The 19,826-nt window shown below is 37.8% G+C and overlaps 2 protein-coding genes, 1 long non-coding RNA gene and 1 other non-coding gene across 4 annotated transcripts in view; 2 read left to right on the plus strand and 2 right to left on the minus strand.

The window, feature by feature from the left end:
• Positions 1 to 4,718: 4,718 nt before the first annotated feature.
• On the plus strand, positions 4,719 to 7,775 carry LOC149014357 (Mannose-binding lectin superfamily protein). The gene is made up of 6 exons (XM_089155826.1): positions 4,719 to 4,896; positions 5,010 to 5,228; positions 5,671 to 6,408; positions 6,506 to 6,886; positions 7,003 to 7,224; positions 7,322 to 7,775. Exons 1-6 carry the CDS (start codon positions 4,888 to 4,890, stop codon positions 7,619 to 7,621), a joined length of 1,869 nt encoding a protein of 622 aa, XP_089011952.1. The 5' UTR covers positions 4,719 to 4,887; the 3' UTR covers positions 7,622 to 7,775.
• A 17-nt stretch (positions 7,776 to 7,792) lies between these two features.
• On the minus strand, positions 7,793 to 12,449 carry ROT3 (Cytochrome P450 superfamily protein). Its single transcript, XM_089155827.1, has 9 exons — positions 11,890 to 12,449; positions 11,217 to 11,541; positions 10,979 to 11,128; positions 10,313 to 10,615; positions 8,938 to 9,027; positions 8,759 to 8,837; positions 8,554 to 8,660; positions 8,326 to 8,456; positions 7,793 to 8,073 (listed from the first exon to the last, which is right to left on the minus strand). The coding sequence occupies exons 1-9, from the start codon at positions 12,156 to 12,158 to the stop codon at positions 7,986 to 7,988; spliced, it is 1,542 nt and encodes a 513-aa protein (XP_089011953.1). The 5' UTR covers positions 12,159 to 12,449; the 3' UTR covers positions 7,793 to 7,985.
• A 1,510-nt stretch (positions 12,450 to 13,959) lies between these two features.
• On the plus strand, positions 13,960 to 14,033 carry TRNAV-AAC (transfer RNA valine (anticodon AAC)). Its single transcript has one exon. It is a non-coding gene; the product is annotated as a tRNA-Val (tRNA).
• A 1,626-nt stretch (positions 14,034 to 15,659) lies between these two features.
• Positions 15,660 to 19,826, minus strand: part of LOC149014360 (uncharacterized) — a 62,396-nt gene continuing 58,229 nt past the window's right edge. The window contains exon 3 of the long non-coding RNA XR_016173410.1: positions 15,660 to 17,296. This is a non-coding gene — a long non-coding RNA (uncharacterized LOC149014360). The remainder of the gene's footprint in view (positions 17,297 to 19,826) is intronic.

Consider the following 19,826-nt stretch of genomic DNA (forward strand, 5'->3'; position numbering starts at 1 on the left):
AGAACTATTGGTCCAAACTCGACTAATCTCAGCTTCATGTAAAGGCTATAGTAGTAATAATTCTATACCACTGGGGATGGTCTACTGGTCCCAAACTCACTTCCATTTCGATTAGTAATCCCTGTGCTGCATAACATAGGCGTTACTGTATTCCAATTTTTTTTCTACTAAAAAGAAAAATATATTATTATAAAATATTTTTTTTTGGGTAAGAAAAATGTATAACTTCTAGACAAAGAAATGATATGGTACGGTTGTACATCTTATCCTTGGCTTAAATTTGAGTTATAGAGAGATGCCATGGTACCTATGACTACCTTTACAAAATTGCTTTAAGCATTTACTGGATGTACGGCTGTCTTACTTCCACATTAAGTTAATGAATAATGGCACGTGGGAAAATACCTTATATTAAATATTCTCATACATAGGTCCCACCTGCATGTTAAATAGAGATTTTTGTAAATTTATTTATATTTAGATCTAAAAACATTTTAACCAAAAAAATTAAATTAAATTTTTGTACACCTCTCTCACCTTTGTTCTACTTGAAAGTGATCTTTGTGTCACTGTTAATAGAACGGACAAAGAGGGTCGTGTTTCAGTTAGCTGTTTACAATTCAGATTTAAAGTGGTGATTGAGATTGATTTTTTTTTGTGTGTTTTAGTCGGTTTTGTTTAAAAAATAATAATAAATTCACCAAAATTGATCTTCACCATTCGCAACTCAGAAATTGCACTGATGCCAAACACAACAAAAGAAATCTACTGCGTCTCACTTATCTAAATTACTGACTTAACTATTGAGGGGAAAGCACCATCTCAATCTGGCCATCAATTCACATCCACATATTCATGCATTAAAAGTTGGATACTCCGTGAGCTGTTTTTCTCAACCATAATTATTGTTTGAAAGATCCATCTGTGACTCTTAAGTAGAATTCTCTAATTCTTAAATCATCTGAACTAATCCTTGACATCTAGTCAATGTAGTCATACATGTATGTTCAAAACTTTACTCAAGTAGCTTAAGTTGTTGATTAGATAAATGATTTATCACATGCTTAGTTGTAAAACAAATACAAATCCCAGATCAGACACAAAACATAGGGTATGAGGTGAAGCACTTATAATTATATTAAAACCCTAAAACCCATTAGCAACAAATTATGTTTCTCTTAAGTCAAAAGATGAGAACAAGAAGAGCAGGAAGGCGACAGGAAGTGAGTGAGTGAAGGGTTACGTGAAGTAGTAGAAGAGATGAGAGAAGATAGAGAGAGAGAGAGAATGTGTTGTCTACTTGTCTTAAGGGAGGTGGATGGAGCTGTCACCTTTTGTTCTTGTTTTGGTCTGCGGGGCCCACAACTACAAGAGGAGCCGTTCATCGTCGGTGAAGCGACATGTGGGTATCCCATTTTGCTATTTATCTAATCTATTCTATTCAATGATTGGGCTTCTGGATCCAAAACCCAACCATAATTCATGATTCATGATTCTCACCACCACCGACACGCGTTCACGCAATAGCTATAAACATTCATTATTGGACTACACTATTTAAGTAATCTCTCGGGTGGACCCGACTAGATGGATATAGAGAGACCCGCAAATACGGGTTACGTGGATCTCCTCCGCTTCTATTTCGTCGGTGAAAGCCGACAAATTTAAAGATGTGTGTCGGCCCATTTCCTGAATGGGCCACGTTGAACTTGTGGGACCCATCGTTTATTTTCTTAACTTAACCTCTTTATTTGGAAGAAAAAAGTTATATCTGAAGTAAAGATATTAGAATTAGACTAAGGTCATCAAAGACTGTGTGGATCATCTCCCTTGAGACGTGTTACAATCATTTAAATTATGTAGGGCCTACAAGTAAAAATAAATCTCATCACCCTAACTCTGTGGGCTTCCTGTAATTTGTGATCAACAACCATTGAGGGAGACGATCGGGATTCCATCGAAGACATCTCTCCCCCTCAATAAGTTTATTACGTTAGCTTTTTAGAACTCCATCTACTTAATGTGGCGGGGTAGGAAGGGGTGTTATGAAAGCCTGCCCAGTCCATGCTTTTTAGGAGGTCTTGATGAGTTCATCTCTCCCCCCCGCCTCATCCATCGGCATCACCACTTTAAGGTTACAAAATGTAGTTATACAATTAATGCCACCCTTGAGTTAGTTATCCAATGTATCAATTAGGGGTCTAGATCTTCTGCATCTAAGCATCTAGTTAAGTTATAATACAAGTAAAACTTTTCAAAAAGACAAGAACAATCTTGAAGAAAAAAAACCCTAACTTGACTTATTTCTTCACCTTGCTCTGTCGTCTGTGACTTCTTTCTTTTTCAATCATAAAACTAACTAAGATTAATGGTGCTAGTAAAAGGGGGTTTGGCAGATCAGTTGAATAACTCAAGGAGTGACATTGATATCAGGAGGTAATTCAAGGAGTGGGACTGAAAAATTTTCATTATTATTACAAACTACAATGATGAACAACCAGTATTTGGCTTTATTGGACTTTTACTTTTTATTTACAAGATTACAACTTTAATGCTTAACTGGTCCTCCTTCTAACTACCAACTACTAACTAACTTTGTTAAAGAGGGTCACAAAACACTCTTTTAGCTCTACTTTGGAGGATTCGATTCGATGGTGTTTGGCCTTTCCTTCTATTTATGGTCTGAGGTTTTCGGTTTTTGGACTAACTACTAACTAACTTTGATAAAGGGTATCACAAGACAAAAAAAGAAAAAAAAAATAATTTTTAAATTTTTTTTAACTTTCTATAATTTGAAAATACTCCTTACCATGGTCATGGTTTTTTACTTTTCTCCTATTTCCGTCAAAAAAGATAAAGGTAATCTTCCAAAAGTTGTCTAAACAATTGAACTGATAATATGTATCAACTAAGAATCGGGTTCGGTAGAAGATAGATGGATTGTTCAAGCCCAACTGTTAATGGTCCAGGTGATCTGAATGGGCCTAGCAGTACTATTGGAGCTTCAAACTGGATTAATTTAGGGCAAGTAATTGGACTGGGCCAACCATGGATATAATTCATCTATGGGCTACAAGATTATCAGTAATGTTAAAGAATTTGTCACCGTACTAGAGGAACTAGGATATCAAGTTCATACCTCAGACTTGAATTATCCAAGAAGTTTCTTGGGGTACCATACACTAGCGAATTTGGGGTAGATGTATGTGCTCTCTTCACACTTCTCTATAACACATTAAGGGGTGGGACCCACCTCCAAATCATCTCTCTGATGGGGAGCACTCTATGGTCCTCCAATGGCTTTATAACCACAAGTATATGAGGGCCCTTAAGTAAAAGATAATAAAAAAATTTAAGAAACTGGGACCCATCACAATACCTTGTGCCCTTCCCTACAGTCTGTGGTCAATGCTCCTCGTCAGCCGAGAGGATCTGGACTCCAAGTAGCCGGATTTCCAGTAGGGTCACACGTGGGCCTCACTCCTAATATATGGTGAAGAAGTGTAAGTGGAGCACAAACTTTTATTATAGACTCTAGATCAACATGATACAAATCTTCTCCACCCCTCCCATGACCTACCCATTTTTTTTCTCTTACAGTCCACTTGACACAGGCCACCTAGGCCCACCTGTGTTAGATGGGTTGTGAGAGGAAAAATATTGAATGAACGGGTGGAGTGGGCAGAGAGGATTTGGACTCAAACCAGCACCCTCTCTCTATTTCTCTCTCCATTTCACATGGAGTGAATTCACTTGGCTATACTTTATATGATATTGTGATGTTGTTTCTCATTTGGTGAATCCACTCAAAATTGGTTTCTGGGAAAACATTCTCTGTTGTGCACATCTCTCTGCTGTCAACCGCAGTGTACTTTTGCACCAAATGGTTGGTTGAGAAAACAAAGCAAATACAAGACTATTGAGGATTTTAAAATTTTAAAATTAAGCCTTTAATCTTAGCCTTCTATTTGGTACAAAATTGCAATGCTGTGCACAACAGAGAGATATGCACAGCAGACGATTTTTTTCCCATGGTTTCTCTCCCTACATCCTACATTGTAATAATTATAGTATTTCACCCATAAATTAGAATTTTTTTTTATACAAAGGCGCTTTTTATATATAGGGATAGGGATATTACATATGCCGCCCGGTAAGAAGTTGATCCCATGACCTCTCCACTGAGAAGTCAGGTTCCTAACCATCCTACTACTCCTCCATTGGCAAATTAGAATTTTTAGTTTTTCAACATATTCCAACTTTGGTTGACACTGTCCCTTTCGAACAATAAATATATCATCTTCTGCTAGCATGTAATAAAGAGAAATGGAACATGATTCTCTTGTATTGATTTTTCATTTCAAAAATTGTAATGCCACAGGAAAAAGATTCTTTGAGCTATGTAAGGTTACAGTTGTTTTCATCATATAATATCCTTTTATTGCACCTCAAAATGAAATCATCTTCTGTTCAAAGAATCCTCTCACATATTTTTATTTGCTTTAGCTTTCTTTTCTAGTGATCGATGATGTATGGAAGAAGAGATGGTTCCTTTCATTTTCATAATAGAAAGCAAAAACCACCTTGTAAGGCTTCTAGCTATCTTCTTCCAGTATCTTATATGAATCTGATTCTCTTGATCTATTGCGTTCTTTACATTGGTAGTGGCACCCAGCATTGATATCTACAGGCTTCTATTATTGGATTCTTCAATCCTGAGTTCCTAACGAACGCAATTTAAAGACAACTCACCACTACCCACAGACCTTAAATTAAAGAATTCAAAAGAACATCTTAAAAACCTTCCCTTCTCAACCAGTCTTTACATCCAAAGCCATCAAGACATCCTCTTGTAGCCTTTAGAATCGATCAATTCGTCGCTTGTGAATGCAAATGGTAACACAATAATCACTCCTTCCAGTTTATTTCATTCCATGCATGTTTTTTTATGACTAACAGATGAATGAATGATGTATGAAATTAACTTGCAAAAATGGCTGGTGCTGTAGAGTAGGGAGGTTGTTAATGGCGAGAAGAAACCGATTAGGGTTGGACCTTGGGGAGGACAAAATGGAGTTAACTGGGACGATGGAGTGTACTCTGGTGTGCGGCAATTGGTGATAGCTCATGCTGCAGGAATTGACTCTCTTCAGATCGAGTATGACCTTAAAGGTTCCTCAATCTGGTCTGCAAAACATGGTGGTAATGGTGGTGTCAAAACTGATACGGTATTTGGTTTTTCCATTATATCTTCCTTTCATCCTCCTCTTTGATAAAACTGTTTTGTTTTAGGTGATTTTTTAAAAATAAATTGAAAATTTATCAAAACTACGGATTCAAGAAACAATCTTAAGGCACCAACAAATTCCTGTTACTTCTATTTCTCGAAGCAAAAGTCGGCTAAGTTTAAATGAAATAGTTTAGAAATGGATCATTTATGGAATTGGACATTCTAAACATAACAACTCTGCAGCAAGGATATTGATAGCGTTTTCACTTCTAGAAGCAAGTTTTATCGAATGCCTTGAAAAGTTTTTCTGCTTCTAGAAACAACAATCATAACTGTTTCAAGTGTTTTTATGAAATAGAAATACTTGGTGGGTTATTAAACGGGTCTTAAGTTTTCTATTCATGTTTAGATGCTTTATGACAATTCTTTCTTTATTTCAGGTAAAGCTTAATTACCCAGATGAGTTCCTTACTTCTGTCCATGGCCACTATGGTAGCATAAACCAATGGGACCCCATCTCTATTCGATCACTGACACTAGAGAGCAACAAAAAGACCTATGGACCATATGGCATGGAACATGGAACCAAATTCTCAATTCCAATGACTGGTAGCAAGATTGTTGGCTTCCACGGCAAGGCTGGATGGTATATTGACTGCATTGGAGTTTATCTAAAGCCTACCAACAAGTCAATCACTTCCAAATCTCTAGACTCTTCTCATAACTTGATCACTTCTGCAAGTGACAAGATGAGTAATTACACCGTTCTCCAAGGAAGTGTTGGTCAAGAATATGATATAGTGCTAGCAGTCAAGCAAAAGAATGGCAATGGCAATCTCCAACCAAAGAAGAACGTACCATCAAAGCATTTTTCTTCCTCTCATTCTTCCTCGTCTTCTTCTTCTAGTGATGATGATTCATCAAACGACAAAATGAAAATTGGATATCCAGTCTCTACCACCAACAAATTGTTTTCATCTGTTGATGGCTCTGTAGCGTATGGGCCTTGGGGAGGAAATGGAGGAACCATCTTCGATGACGGAATTTATACTGGGGTTCGACAAATCTATCTTACACGTAATGCTGGTGTCACTTCCATTAGAGCTCTTTATGATCGAAATGGGCAAGCTGTATGGGGAAGCAAGAATGGCAGTGCAGGCAGCTTTAGAACTGATAAGGTATGATAAGATCAAATCTTTGATGAATATTCCATCATACATGATTGAGTTGTGAAAACTTTTAGATAGAAATTAATGTTTTTTCTTTCTTGTGCAGATAATCTTTGATTATCCCTATGAAGTGTTGACGCACATTACTGGCTACTATGGACCAGCAATGAAGATGGGGCCTAATGTTATTAAATCACTAACATTTCACACTACAAAGAAGAAATATGGACCCTTTGGTGATGAACAAGGGTCTTTCTTCTCCTCCATCGTGAAGGAAGGGATGATTGTGGGGTTCCATGGAAGAAAGGGATGGTTCATTGATGGGATTGGAGTTCATGTGCTGGAAGGGAAGCTCTCACTGCCACAACCTCCTCCCCCAACAGTCTCTTCAAACACAAGCAATGACTTGGCAATGGTTGAGGCGACCAGTGTTACTAACCGATGGCCCAACAGTTTATTAGTAGAAAAAGGAGCACCAAGAGAAGAGGTACATGTATATACTTAAAAGCTGATCTCTGCTTATTGTCTTTAAGTTTTTGGATTAAACCCTTCAACAAGTCCATAAGACCATCTCAATATTGTTAATTTGTAATCTCTTGTTAGGTTCCCACCTATACAGTGATCAAAGAACCAGCTCCGTGTGGACCAGGTCCATGGGGTGGTGATGGAGGAAAGCCATGGGATGATGGTGTTTTTACAGGGATCAAGCAGGTCTTATTGACGAAAGGGGACGCGATTACCGCAATACAGATCGAGTACGAACGGAATGGGCAATCTGTTTGGTCTATAAAACATGGTGGTGGTGCCGGAGACACAATTTACAGGGTGGGTAGCCAAGATGATCTTTTTTCTAATTTGGATTGTTATGCAGTTTGACATCAATAAATTCCTTCTAAAAGTGTTTTCCTTTTGCACCTTTCAGATCAAATTTGAGTACCCTCATGAAGTGGTTACTTGCATCAGTGGCTTCTATGGTTCCATAGGAAAAGAGGAACCCATGAAAGTGATAAGGTGTCTTACATTCCATACCACAAGAGGGAGTTATGGGCCATTTGGAGAAGAGATTGGCACCTATTTCACATCAACCAAGACACAAGGAAAGGTGGTGGGGTTCCATGGAAGGAGTAGCTTGTATTTGGATGCCATTGGTATCCATATGCAGCACTGGTTAGGAGATGATAGAAGATCAGTCAGGTCCAGCCTTTTCAAAATGTTTAGTTGATCAGCATTTCCTCAAACCCACCCTCTCCATTAAATAAGAAGGTATCAGATGGAGCTAGTTAGCTCGGCTGCCCTTAATAAAAAACCTTATAAAGGAGAAATAACATTACTACCCACTACTACTGCTATGTGTGTGAACCTTGTACTGATTATTTGTATTTCTGGCTTGCTATCTTTAATATATAAATCAGTTGATTTTGGTGTACTAGCTTGTTTATTTGCCTCAGAAAAAAGTATATCTTAATCTATGACATTGAATATTTGGAAAGTAGAACATTATTTGTTAGGGTATTCATATATAGGAGACATCTGATTCTATGCTAAATAGATACACCAATTATTATAACTATACATTAGAGCCCAAGTCAAGAAATGGGTGTTACAGTAATTGGTAGCTTCTTCTTCATCTTTACTGTTGGGAAGCTGATGCTGTAATCTTCCTCAGCCACCCATCTGCACACAAGAAACAGAAAAAAAAGATCACCAAAATGTAATCCATCCGATAAATCAACAGAAGACCACAGTTTTCTGCTTGTGGGAAGATTTTCAGAAATAGTTAATTCTCTTTCATTTTGATCTAACTGCTAATTATCAGGTTTTGGATTAGACTTCCAAGCAGCCTTGTTTATTATCAAACTATGCATAAGGAATAGAGTTGAAAATTGAATGATGTGCCACATATACAAGATGGGGCTGCATTAATACCTGAAACGAGTGACAAGATGATGAAGGAAAATGGAGACTTCCAGCCTGGAGAGTTCAAAACCAGGACACAATCTCTGCCCGCCACCAAACGGTGTAAAAAAGCTACTACTGCTAAGGTTAGTTTCCTTTTTCTGCCAAAATTTTCAAGTGTCATCAATCTGAAAACAAGATATGCAAGTATGATCCATATTCAGTCAATGTTCACACAAAACTTCACTTCTCTCTTACCTGCCATCTCCATGGATCAAATTTACAAGGATTCTCATAATTTTCTTCATCAAAGTGAACAGAAGTAAACGATGCTAAGACGCACCACCCCTTGGGAATCAAATAGCCTGCAAAAAAAAAAACACCCAAATGAGGATGATCAGTAAAAGATAAATGAGAAGCAATCTTGAGTCTATAGTATATGTAGAAAGGCACAAAGTGGTACCCTTGATATCTACATCTTTGAGAGCTTTTCTCCAAACCGCATTGATGATGTTTGCCATCCTGAGAGTTTCACTGACCACCTAATGAAATGTAGATAACGAATAGCTTAGCATCAGATTCCCATGCAAGAATCATCAATAAGAAAGAAGGTGAAGTCATTTTTCATCTTTTTGAACTCACACTTTGAGTGAATGGTAGTGACATGTAATCTGTCCATTCATATTCATCGCCTGTATTTTCCTTTTGTCTCTTGAGCTCCATGTTTTCTTCCTACCCAAACGAAAACAAAGACACTAACAGGGTTAATCATTTTCTTATTTAATATAAATATGCTTATATAAAATTTCATTATAAGACAAAAATATTTGATGGATTTCAACAATTATTTTTCTAGTTTTAATTAGAGAAGAAAACCCATAAGAGTGAGAGTTCAAGATTAAACAAACCTGTAGGGTTAGGGTTAGGGTGGTATACAATCAAAAGAGATTAAACCTTGATTCTGGTTCATCCAAATTGGACCGGTCCGGGTTAGGGATTTGTATATCCATCATACGATTTTCGTAATTGATCCAAATATGTCTAAATACCACTCCAAGGTTTTATACCAAGTTTCGATCGTCTATCAGTCCGAGACAAAGTTTATACTCTTCTCATACTTCTCTATCACACAATTAGAGGGTTCGTAACAAAATGAATAGACCCTACGCTGGCCACACACACTCCTATTGCGTGACGAAGAGGTAATAAACCTTTTCCTGTCGAGGGAGAGGGTCCAAACTTATTTATACCAGTCGGGCCGGGCCGTACCCACAACGAAAAATATCTTTCTATAAGATTCAATGTCCATGTCTATCCGACCTAGCTCCAAATTTAAGAATAGACCTATCATCAAGAAGTACACATGAGGACGGTTCTGACCTGAGCCTACTTAGTACTACTACAACCCCTCAAGAACATCAAACAGCTCCAATTCACAAGATATTAACGTGAAGTGTGAACGCTAAAAAAAGGCTTCAATAATTCAGTTCCATAGCTATAATTGTTGGTCCCTAACCCACAAGTCACTCTCTACCCACCCACCGGCCCGACCATTAATAAGCTTTAGAAGATAAGGAAACCCCACCGCACGTGATGGTTAATCGATATTTTTTTTTCTTTTTCTTCTCTCTAGCCGTCTAGTTTATATTAGGGGAAAATATTATTAATATAGGTGCCGCTAGATGGGGAGTTTGGGCTTTTGACCGCTCAACTAAGCCGCCGTTGGCAAAATATTTTAAAGCACGGTAATCGACTTCGAAATAATAAGTTTATTTTCACAAATCCTGGCCGTCGATTAAATCAATCAAAGAAACGAAATATCGATCATTTCCCCTGACAGGGAGCACGACTATTTTACAACCACAAAATATGTGGGGCCCACAGATAAAATTATTATTTTTTTAATTTATAATTATCACCCTAATTTTGTGGGCACCTTGTAATTTGTGGTCAATAGTCGTGAGGAGCACAAAGTGCTCTCCGTCAGGGGGAGATGATCAGGATTCGCAATCCATACCGTTAATTGCTTGAGAGCGAGAGGGCAGTCACTAAGATATTTGACTGCAAAGGTCATAAGCATTGGCACGGAATCCTCTCCTGGTATCATAAGTTCTATCATGTTCTCAGTTATGATATCCACCGGCTGTTGTTGTTGCTGCTGCTTCTGTTGTTGCATCCCGTTCAATACATCCCCGTCACATAGGAACACATCCGCTACGTCCAAAATAGGTACTTCTCCTCCCTCTTCTCGTTCACTTTGGATCTTCAATTTCTTCTTCTCAAGAATTCTTTTCACCATCTTCACCAGTCTTCCCCTTGCCTATTCATTAATTCAGATAAAAAAAAAAAAAAAAAAGAGTCAAATCCTTTGATTGAATGGAAAACAAAATTTGCATTTGCAAATAACTGGTATCAGAGCAACGTCCATTTTTTCCTACACGTCTATCTATCAATCACATCCAAAGATTGTGATATGATTTAAAATATAAAAAGAAAAATTATTTTAATTTAATCTGAACTGTTGTGACTAATGATCAGACGTTGCTTCAGCCCTGAGCGTTTCCTTCATTCAGTACATTGAGTCGAGATCTTGGTCGAGATTTCAATCTTGACCGAAATTTCAGATTTGGACCGTGTGGTTGGTTATTTCTTTTGTAAGAATTGGGAGAAAGATCTTAAGTACCTTCAATGACTTGTAAAATGTGGTTCCTGGTATCTTAATTGGCAGGGAAATGATCCCTTTGATGAACTCTCCGAATACCCTCCTCAGAAGATCTAATTCTTCACATGGGGCAAGGCTCATCAACGCCATAACCAGCACTTCAAACGTAATCTGCAACAAGAACATATAAAACTTTGAAATCCAATGAGAAAATAGAAGATGGAAACATGTCAAAATAACTCTTCTATCTTATCCTCACCTTTTTGGTTTCTTCTTGAATGTAAACGGGATTCTTGTCTTTCCAGTTCTCCATGGCAACAAACACAGATTTCTCAACCACTCGAGTGATACGAGACTTGAATTGAGGAGATTTCAGAAAGCTACCAATCAGCCCATGAACTCTCTTGTGGGTGCTGCCATTCATTTGCAGAATCGAAGCTTTCCCCATTAATTCAGTCACGGATTTGGGGTAGTACGGAACAAAGATGCTTCCATTGTTTTGCAGAACCACCTTGTTGACGTGAGGATCGGTGGAAACGATGATCGGTCGTCCCAGTAAATGAGATTTGAACACTTTCCCATATCTAAACAGGAAACAATTACATAAGAACAGTAGAAAGTGGGGTCTGTTAGGCACTTAGACGTGATGATGATTCATAAACTTTCTATGATTGGACATGACGGAGTGGAGAAATAAGGAAATGGAATAGTCATTTCAAAAACCCTTTTTTCTTTTCTGGGGATTTGTGGTTTTTCGTCAACCAGTAGTTTGTCGGTGTTGTTGCAGTTCAACTTCTTGGCAAAATTTCAATCTTTCCGGTCCTGTTCTGTGTAATTCTTCGAAATATTGCAGGGAAGGTTAAAGAAAGAGATGAAAAAAAAAAAAAAAAAAAAAAAATTTAAAGAAAACGAGCAGGAAAGACGAGTCTTACAGGGATTTGCGCTTCTCCATGAAGCTGACAGGTCGAGAGGAGTAACCAGAAATGATGAAATCCAGTGTTTCTCCAATTAAAGGCCACCCTAAACTCCCTTCAGGAACCCTAATATCCTTGTTCTTCTTCTTCTTGTTGTTGATCCATTTCCACCCAAACCATGCCATCATCATACCTAGCAGAATCGAAAATCCTAAAACTAAATCCATTCTTAAAAGTTTCGATGCCTCAATACTGTTGATGCACTTCAATGACTTCATGCAATACATACAGAAGAATCCATGAAATCCAATCCATGGACTGATGGAAGATTACACTTTCTTCTTGCCTAGATTTTCTTCCGACCTTACTCTTAATTGATTTCATGGACGACAGGCTTGAAGACTGGAGAGAGATCTTTCTCTCCCACAAATTAAAAGAGTGAGATTCTCAAAAATCTATCAATAAATGCATGCATTGATTGTGAGCTGGAAGAGGTTAATTTTGGGAAGGCGAGACCTGCCAATCTTAAATGCTTGATCAATTTTGTCCTGATCTTGTTAGTATTTGGTGGAGAGACACCGATACCATGTGCTTCAGCACGACGGGTAACAAGAGTTCGGATAGTCTCCCTTGACGGCTGTTGAATTACAAATTACAGGGAGCCCACAGGTAATGAGATTTTTTTTTTAATATTTTATTATTTTTATTTGTAGGCCGTACATAATTTGTGATTGTAATACCGTCAGGAGAGATGATCCACACTAGAGGAACAATCCATACTTCGATCACCTCCCCGTCGAGGGGGAAAACAATATACTTCCCTAATATTTAGATAGAATACAATAGTGGTAAGGCCCTGTAAATATTTAAAAAAAGTAAAAAAAATAAATATCTTGGAATTCTATGTAGACTTCATCTTGTATTGTGTGATTCAAAAGCATCAAGGGACTGCATTAGTTTTCTCCAAGAAGAAGTTGATTCGAACTCTTAACAAAACATGCAACAACACGAGTCTGTATCACCTCCCAAGTCAGGAGAGAACAATTTACCCACTTACGTTTTTCCCACAACATAATAGTGGTGAGACCCACTTGTAAACATTGAAACAAAAAATATTACGGGTAAAAATCTTACTGGGTCTCATGTGGGCTTTGTCTCCTATTGACTATTGGTGTGGTTTAGAAGTGTTAGGAGAGCCCATTGTTCTCTCTTCACTGGGAATTGATTCGGAATCGACATTGACAATCTTGAGTTTTCATAAATATGTCTATGATGTCTTCTTGTTGGAATTAATAGTAGTGTGTTGTGGCATTATCTATCGAGGTGGAGGTATGTTTTATCCTCACACCTATTCACCACCTATTAGGAGGAGAGTTCACCATTTAATCAATTCAAAATGAGTCAAAGGTAGAATCTCTATTGGGCCTCATGGGAATCACGTCTCTTGATGTGTGGTGAAAAAATACAAAGGAAGCATATACTTCCACTTTGGCAAATGGAAGATCTAAACTCCTTGTCAACATAATGATTTTAGACGTACAAATAATGACATTCTCATATTCATTCAATGTAACAGTTGATGCACGTTTTCCTCATTTACTTTCATACCTTAGTATACTAATCTTTTTTTTTGAAAGCTTTTCCCCTTAAGGTCAAGGGTGAAATCTAGCCTTATATTTAAATTATACGTAACAGCTACGCTTTGAGCAGCAATTAAAGGGTGTCGAAGCAAGTCCGAACAAATCTCAGTTCCCCTAAAAGTAAAAAAGTATCAATGTGTACGAAGTTGATATAATTCTTATCCTAATTTGATGAATGCTTCTTATTAATGCCAAATCCATTCAATATTTCCTTATGTGAACTAAAACAATATCAAGTGATAAGGTTCATTGTAATCCAAAATCCATATTGATTTAACACTCGTGGCTAATCCCATCTCAATATCGATATAAATAACAGTAAGTTCATTCTATTAGTTGAACACATCATGCTTTTAATCTCAGAATTAGATAAATACCAATTCAGGCTAATCCAAAATATAACCGGAGGGTAAAATATAATTTAAATAAAACGACAATTGTCAAAGTTGGTGTCGTGGTGTAGTTGGTTATCACGTCAGTCTAACACACTGAAGGTCTCCGGTTCAAGTCCGGGCGACGCCAGATTTTTGTTTGACATAATTTTTCAGATGCTGCAAAAAGGAAGATGACGACTCTACCCTACCTCAAAGGTATATATGTAGTTTTAGTTTTTTTTTGAAGGGCATTTCGATCTATCTAAATTATTTATCATTTTCTTATGTAACACAAAGGGGATTTTTTTTTTTTTGGATATGAGGTTCATCCGGGCCCAGCTTGCTCGCACCACGATTACATCCTCAAGAAGCTTTTTATATAATTAATGCCGATGAATGGATGCGTACCCAAGATCTCCCCTAGGGAGTTTGGACCTTCAACCGCTTTACTAACCCATCACTGGCAACAAAGGGGATTTTTTGACATGGCTGAATTTGTTGGTTGAGGCAGTCATCATGGATACACAGCTGCAAATAACGCTCAATTTTGGAGTTAAAAACAAGGAAGTTATGGGTACCCAAATTCTTTTATTTTTGGTAGAATGGGTACCCAAATTCGAAAGGCATTTTGAATGATTTCAGTTACATTCGATATCCTGTGTAAGACAGTGTAGATTTTTCGGGATAGTAGATTCGATCGGTAGGAGTAATTGGCACGGTTGCATGGTCGTGGGCAATGCTTAATCCGGAACCAAAAGAGAGAAGTTATGGATCACCTCATTTTAAAGGGAATTTTTGCATTTTTGGAGTTATTTAACGTTGTCATAATGAAAAACTGTGGAGATTTGCTGATATGACCCCATATTGGTAGTGCGGCCACAATTGACACTCAGTTCAGGGTTAAAATGGATTAGTTATGGGTCATCTTAATTTACAGGCATTTTGGTCAATTTTGAGTTATTTTCCATTTTCTTGCACAAGACCGTATAAATTTGTTAATATTGGAAACTTGAATGTTGGGGGTAATTGGCATGGACATAGCCACGAGAGGTGCTCAATCGGAGTCAAAACGGAGAAGTTATGAGCCACAAAATTTTGAAGGGCATTTTTGAGTTGCGCTTGAATCATAGCTGAAATGGATAAGTTAGGGCATAGATTCTATCCAGAGATTTGTTATTCGTTTGTACCACGAATGGAAGGGTATGTAATCATGCAGCCAGTGAAACCTTGGCAGCGATCATTCTCTTTTGCTTTTAACCAAAACCTTTTATATATAGGAAAATCGGGAATTGAAATATTACATATGTCGCCGACAAGGGTTGAATCCATAACCTCTCCATTGAGTGGTGAGGTTCACATCCACTCTACTAACAAATTTAGGGTTATGCTGCGAGAGGATGAAAAAAAAATTAGAGTTCAGCTGATTCAACAAATCTTCATGTGTTACGGGTAAACCTTGAACCACCACGAATTCCTAGTAACAAGGAGCTTCAAGAAATTTGATTGGGAGCAAATTTGGAGAAAGTGTATTTGGTTGGCTGAAGAAAAGATTATGATCTTTCGCACTTTACTTCTTTGGATCTTGAGATTGGAATCAAAAGTTCAGATTAATTATCCACATAGACCCATGGAGTCCCTTGGTGCATAGCCACTGTAGAAGGGGAGTTGCCAATCCAGCCGTTAGTATTAAGTAAAGAACTAACATTCCAATCGAAGGGATTAAGTTTATCAACGTGGTGAGGTTTTGTCATGTGGAATCACCATAGGTACGCTGCAGTGCACCCACAAGCAGATCTCCACGAGATTGAGATCTAAGGGTTCCCAACTCGCCCACAAGCGGATTCCCAAGAAATTCCTTTTTGAGGGTTCATATTTGTATTTCACTAGAAGTGTACTACAGATTATCTTATGAGCTTTTGTTATGTTAGTATACGTAAAACGATTTCACCCAAAAAAAATAAGAAATTTGTATATGTAAAATGACATTAATTGATGGTGGCTTTTTACTTACCCATACTTTTGCCCACTACTTTATCTTTTGCAAGAGTTCATATGAATATTGGGAGTTATAATTTCTATTTGTTAGTATGGAAATTCTCCTTTACTATTTGCATTATTTGGACGATGTCTTGCACACCTAAGCAACCTTTCCATAACTTGCATAAATCTCAACACGTTAGGTTCGTAAAATGTTTCTAACAAATATTGGCTTTGGCACTATTGTTTGCATGCTTAATTTAAAGCAAAAACTTTGATACGACTAAGAAACTAATACATCTCTTAAGAATTTTAACATTGCATACTACACTATTACCATCTACATTCTCTACTTCACAAATGATGTGCAACATTATGGAGTACCAATATAATGTTGTCCACAATGTGAGAAGGAAACTTAAACTATTAATAATGCTTCACAACATTTGATTTGAACTTGAAACCTATATCCCAGTGATCCTTAGGTCTGATTTCTCATCCGTAACTGTTGGGCAAATCTCGGGAAATAAGAAAAGAACCAAATACGAGGTTTGTATCCCAAGATAATTGCCAAATTGGAATCCAGAAAAGAAGAATCCGTTGTCCCAGTGGGAATGAATAAACAAGGACAAGTATGTAGCTTACAATCATATCGAAAGCACACTTTTAACAGAGTTCAGAAATCTTGCATATCATGCCCTGGATGGTGATTCTAGCTGAGTCTACATGCAAACTCCTCCGGGCTATGAAGAGTCAAGTGTCTTCAGGGGGCTTGGAATCCCATGTCCAATAGGAATCAGGTTTCACCTTGTAACTGATGAGAGTAGGTGCATCAGACCTTGTAACAGAGAGGGATAGTGTGATTGACCAACAAGAAAGCTGCTTTGAGCAAAAACTAGGAAAGAAAGAAACAGAGATAAGAATAGGGAGAAGGGAGATAACTTCAAGGCAAATTGAGAGATTCTGTACGTAAGGTTCTGGGCCTACAGGTGGGATGATAGAAATCATTGGAATGGTGATCTGCATTTATTAACGAGGGGGGTGATGATGCCTCAATTTGCAGCAGGTGATACTTATTCCGTTATCATGGAACTTCAGAGATGAATCAGCTATTGTAATTGGATTGGTTTCAGTCGTTCAAGTCTTCGAGGTATATCAGAGGAAGAATAGTCAGATAATAAAAGTGTTCTGTGTGCATTAACAATGACAATAGATGCCATCACTAGGGAAAAAGAGGCCCTATGATTGTTGTTTAACCCTTATAGCTTCACCAACAGGTCTGCACCTGCAAATGAGTGAAAGGATTACTTTTTTAGTTCAATCTCCAGGTCTGCAGTTGCAAATGAGTGAAAGGATTACTTGCGTATTTGAATCTCGTTTTCCATCACTGGAGCACGTGTTTTTTGAGTTGCAGCATGTAATCGTCTGGATCCACTGCAGCAGAAGTAGAATCAAAATTAGAACAAGACAAGGAACTGAAATGGCTGCCATTAGTTCTTAGGAGGAAGAAAAAAAATGAGCAATGCAAGAAGTTAATCTAAAAGAAAGTGGGGTTCCCAATCATGTAGGCTGCAAGAGAACCAACTGCTCCACTAGATGGCCACCAGTGGGATGGAGATTTCGTTGCTGGGCTTAAGTCTCATACGGGCGGGGGGCAATGAAAAATAATAGAGGCACAAATTAGTCTCCAGCAGTCCTTTCGGCTTTGACCGTTCCTCTTTAGTTTTGAGTTCAGCCCTTGCATTCACTCATATTTCCTTCCTACTACCCCACTCTTTCCTTTGGTAAGGAATTCTTTATTCATCTAAAACAAATATATGGAGGTTTCTAACTCAAAGAAACCAATTATTGCTTTCTAACAAAATCACAGAAGTTCTAAGCCTACAGCACCAGCTTAATCGTTTTGGTTAAAGATTGAATTTGATTTCTATCATAGAACCACCACCCCGACAAAGAGGCAGAAAAAGGAGATTACACCAGAATACCATCTTACAAGGCAATACCTAAACAAGGAAAGATGGTGACAGGCCCTTGATCACACACTGCGATGGTTTCAGGTGATGAAGATGGGTTTACATATATCTTCAGAGAGAAGAGAGGAAAGGTTGGAGCTTTTGATGATGGGCTTAAGATTTAATGGCATAATTGCATGTGAACTTACTCTAGAGAAAGAAAATATCGAGGACAAGAAAGCATCAATTTTTTTCATAGTAATTCAAGATTAATAGAAACCATGAAGCTTGTGGGAAATGGGAAGATAATTTAATGACGGAAATGGTGGTTTTCCTTGAAACTTGGAAGAGAAAGGAGGCAGATTGTCCAGGGTAAATATTAAACATTATCGACTAACAGAAAAGGTTGGGGCATTATCTAGTTGTGCCTTTCAAAAGCCTCACCCAGGCCAATTCAACCCCTCCAAACCATAACTGCCCCTCTCCTTGCTCTCCAAGTGACCTCTTTATCCTCATTATTTCTTTATGCATGGTGCTTATTCACTGAATTTATTTATTAGTGGGTAAACCCATGAAACCAGGGGCTTATCAACACCACCCCTTGAGTTTCACCTTGTCCTCAAGCTGAAGACAGGAAATTGCTGGTGCATCTCAGTAAAATACTCCCAAATGTTCTCACAATGCCGCAAATGCTTCCATTTGATGAAAACCAGCAGCAGCCCTTTGTCTGCACACCGGATGGCTAGTAGCATTTCAGTTATGCGTGTTAATTCCTAGTCCTCCGCCAAGCAGTTGGGTAGCGATTATGGCTGAATATCTTGATCTATGACCTTCTTCTGGGATAACATGGAAGACTGGGTGCATTTGTGTGGTTTCTGGTATCTTTAGGTTACAAGCTACTGGTCCTATTCTCTCAACAATTGGGTAGGGACCACAAAACCTTGGACTGATGCTCATTCCTCTGACAAGTATCACAAGCTGCCACATAATCATAGATGGTCTTTTTCATGCTGATAACTCTATGAAATAGAGTTAAGATTGGTAACTTTATATTTGAGATGGCTTGATTTAGAAGTATTTTATCTTTGTTTTAGTGATAGTATTCATTAGATGTTGTCTTATTTAGTCTTAACATGTTGCATTTTGTTTAGTTCATTATTGTCACTTTTACATAAATTTCTTTTAAGATTTGTGGATGAATTTGATTGTTTCTCTTTCTCTTGAAAAATGTAGGTAAAGAGCCATAATAGGAGAAGAAGCTGTCCTCTAACTTTGTTGTGAAGTTGCTGCAGCAATACGGAGCAGAATATTCTTAGATCCAATTCAAGTGGAAATGACTAGAAGGGGCTAACTTAAGAGGACATTATTCTTGTAAATATGTGATTGTTCTCAATCCTTGATCTGAGGAGGAAAGTTCTAATCCTATGGCCAGAATCTAACCTAATGATTGAAGGCATTTATGGAAGAAAGAGAAGAGAGGCAAAGGAGAGAGGGGAACATTGCAACACACGGATGAGGAGGAAAGGGAGACACGGCTGAAGCAAAGGGAATGAGAGCTGGACTTATGCGGAAGCATTGAAGGCTGCTGGAGAAGTTGATTTGTTGGAGAAGAAGGCTGGAGCTCGTGTGGAAGCATTGAAGCTTTAGTTTCTTTTCATTCTTATAAACTTATCTTCTCATCTTCTAGCTTTATGTTAACTTTAACTACTGCTGTGTTTTTAATGTCTGTTATGGGCTAACTTGTGTTGTGTTGTGATTATAGTAGTACCTAACCTGAATTTTGAGATATACTTATCATGTATGCTTTAGTTTTACTACAATACAACTTGTTATCAATGAATTCAGCATAATATATATTGGTTAATTTTTGTTCTTGATGAATCTTTCATGAACGATTGTTATGATTGAGTTAGTTGGAAAGTTAATGCAGTCTAGATGTTTGTTGAATTGGGTGAGTTAGCATAACCTTTAATTAGTTGTGTTAATTAGTAGGTTGGGTAGGAATACCCAAT

The sequence above is a fragment of the Hakea prostrata genome, chromosome 5, assembly GCF_041222555.1.
Source record: "Hakea prostrata isolate BN-2017 chromosome 5, UWA_Hpros_2, whole genome shotgun sequence".
In the NCBI taxonomy this organism is placed as follows: domain Eukaryota; kingdom Viridiplantae; phylum Streptophyta; class Magnoliopsida; order Proteales; family Proteaceae; genus Hakea; species Hakea prostrata.

Coding starts and splice junctions, on each gene's coding strand:
- LOC149014357 (XM_089155826.1), top strand. Junction 5,229..5,670: donor GTGGTGTCAAAACTGATACG/GTATTTGGTTTT, acceptor TCTTTATTTCAG/GTAAAGCTTAATTACCCAGA. Junction 7,225..7,321: donor CCGGAGACACAATTTACAGG/GTGGGTAGCCAA, acceptor TGCACCTTTCAG/ATCAAATTTGAGTACCCTCA.
- ROT3 (XM_089155827.1), bottom strand. CDS start 12,158: ATGTATTGCATGAAGTCATTGAAGTGCATCAACAGTATTGAGGCATCG. Junction 11,542..11,889: donor ATGGAGAAGCGCAAATCCCT/GTAAGACTCGTC, acceptor TTTCCTGTTTAG/ATATGGGAAAGTGTTCAAAT. Junction 11,129..11,216: donor TTCAAGAAGAAACCAAAAAG/GTGAGGATAAGA, acceptor TTCTTGTTGCAG/ATTACGTTTGAAGTGCTGGT.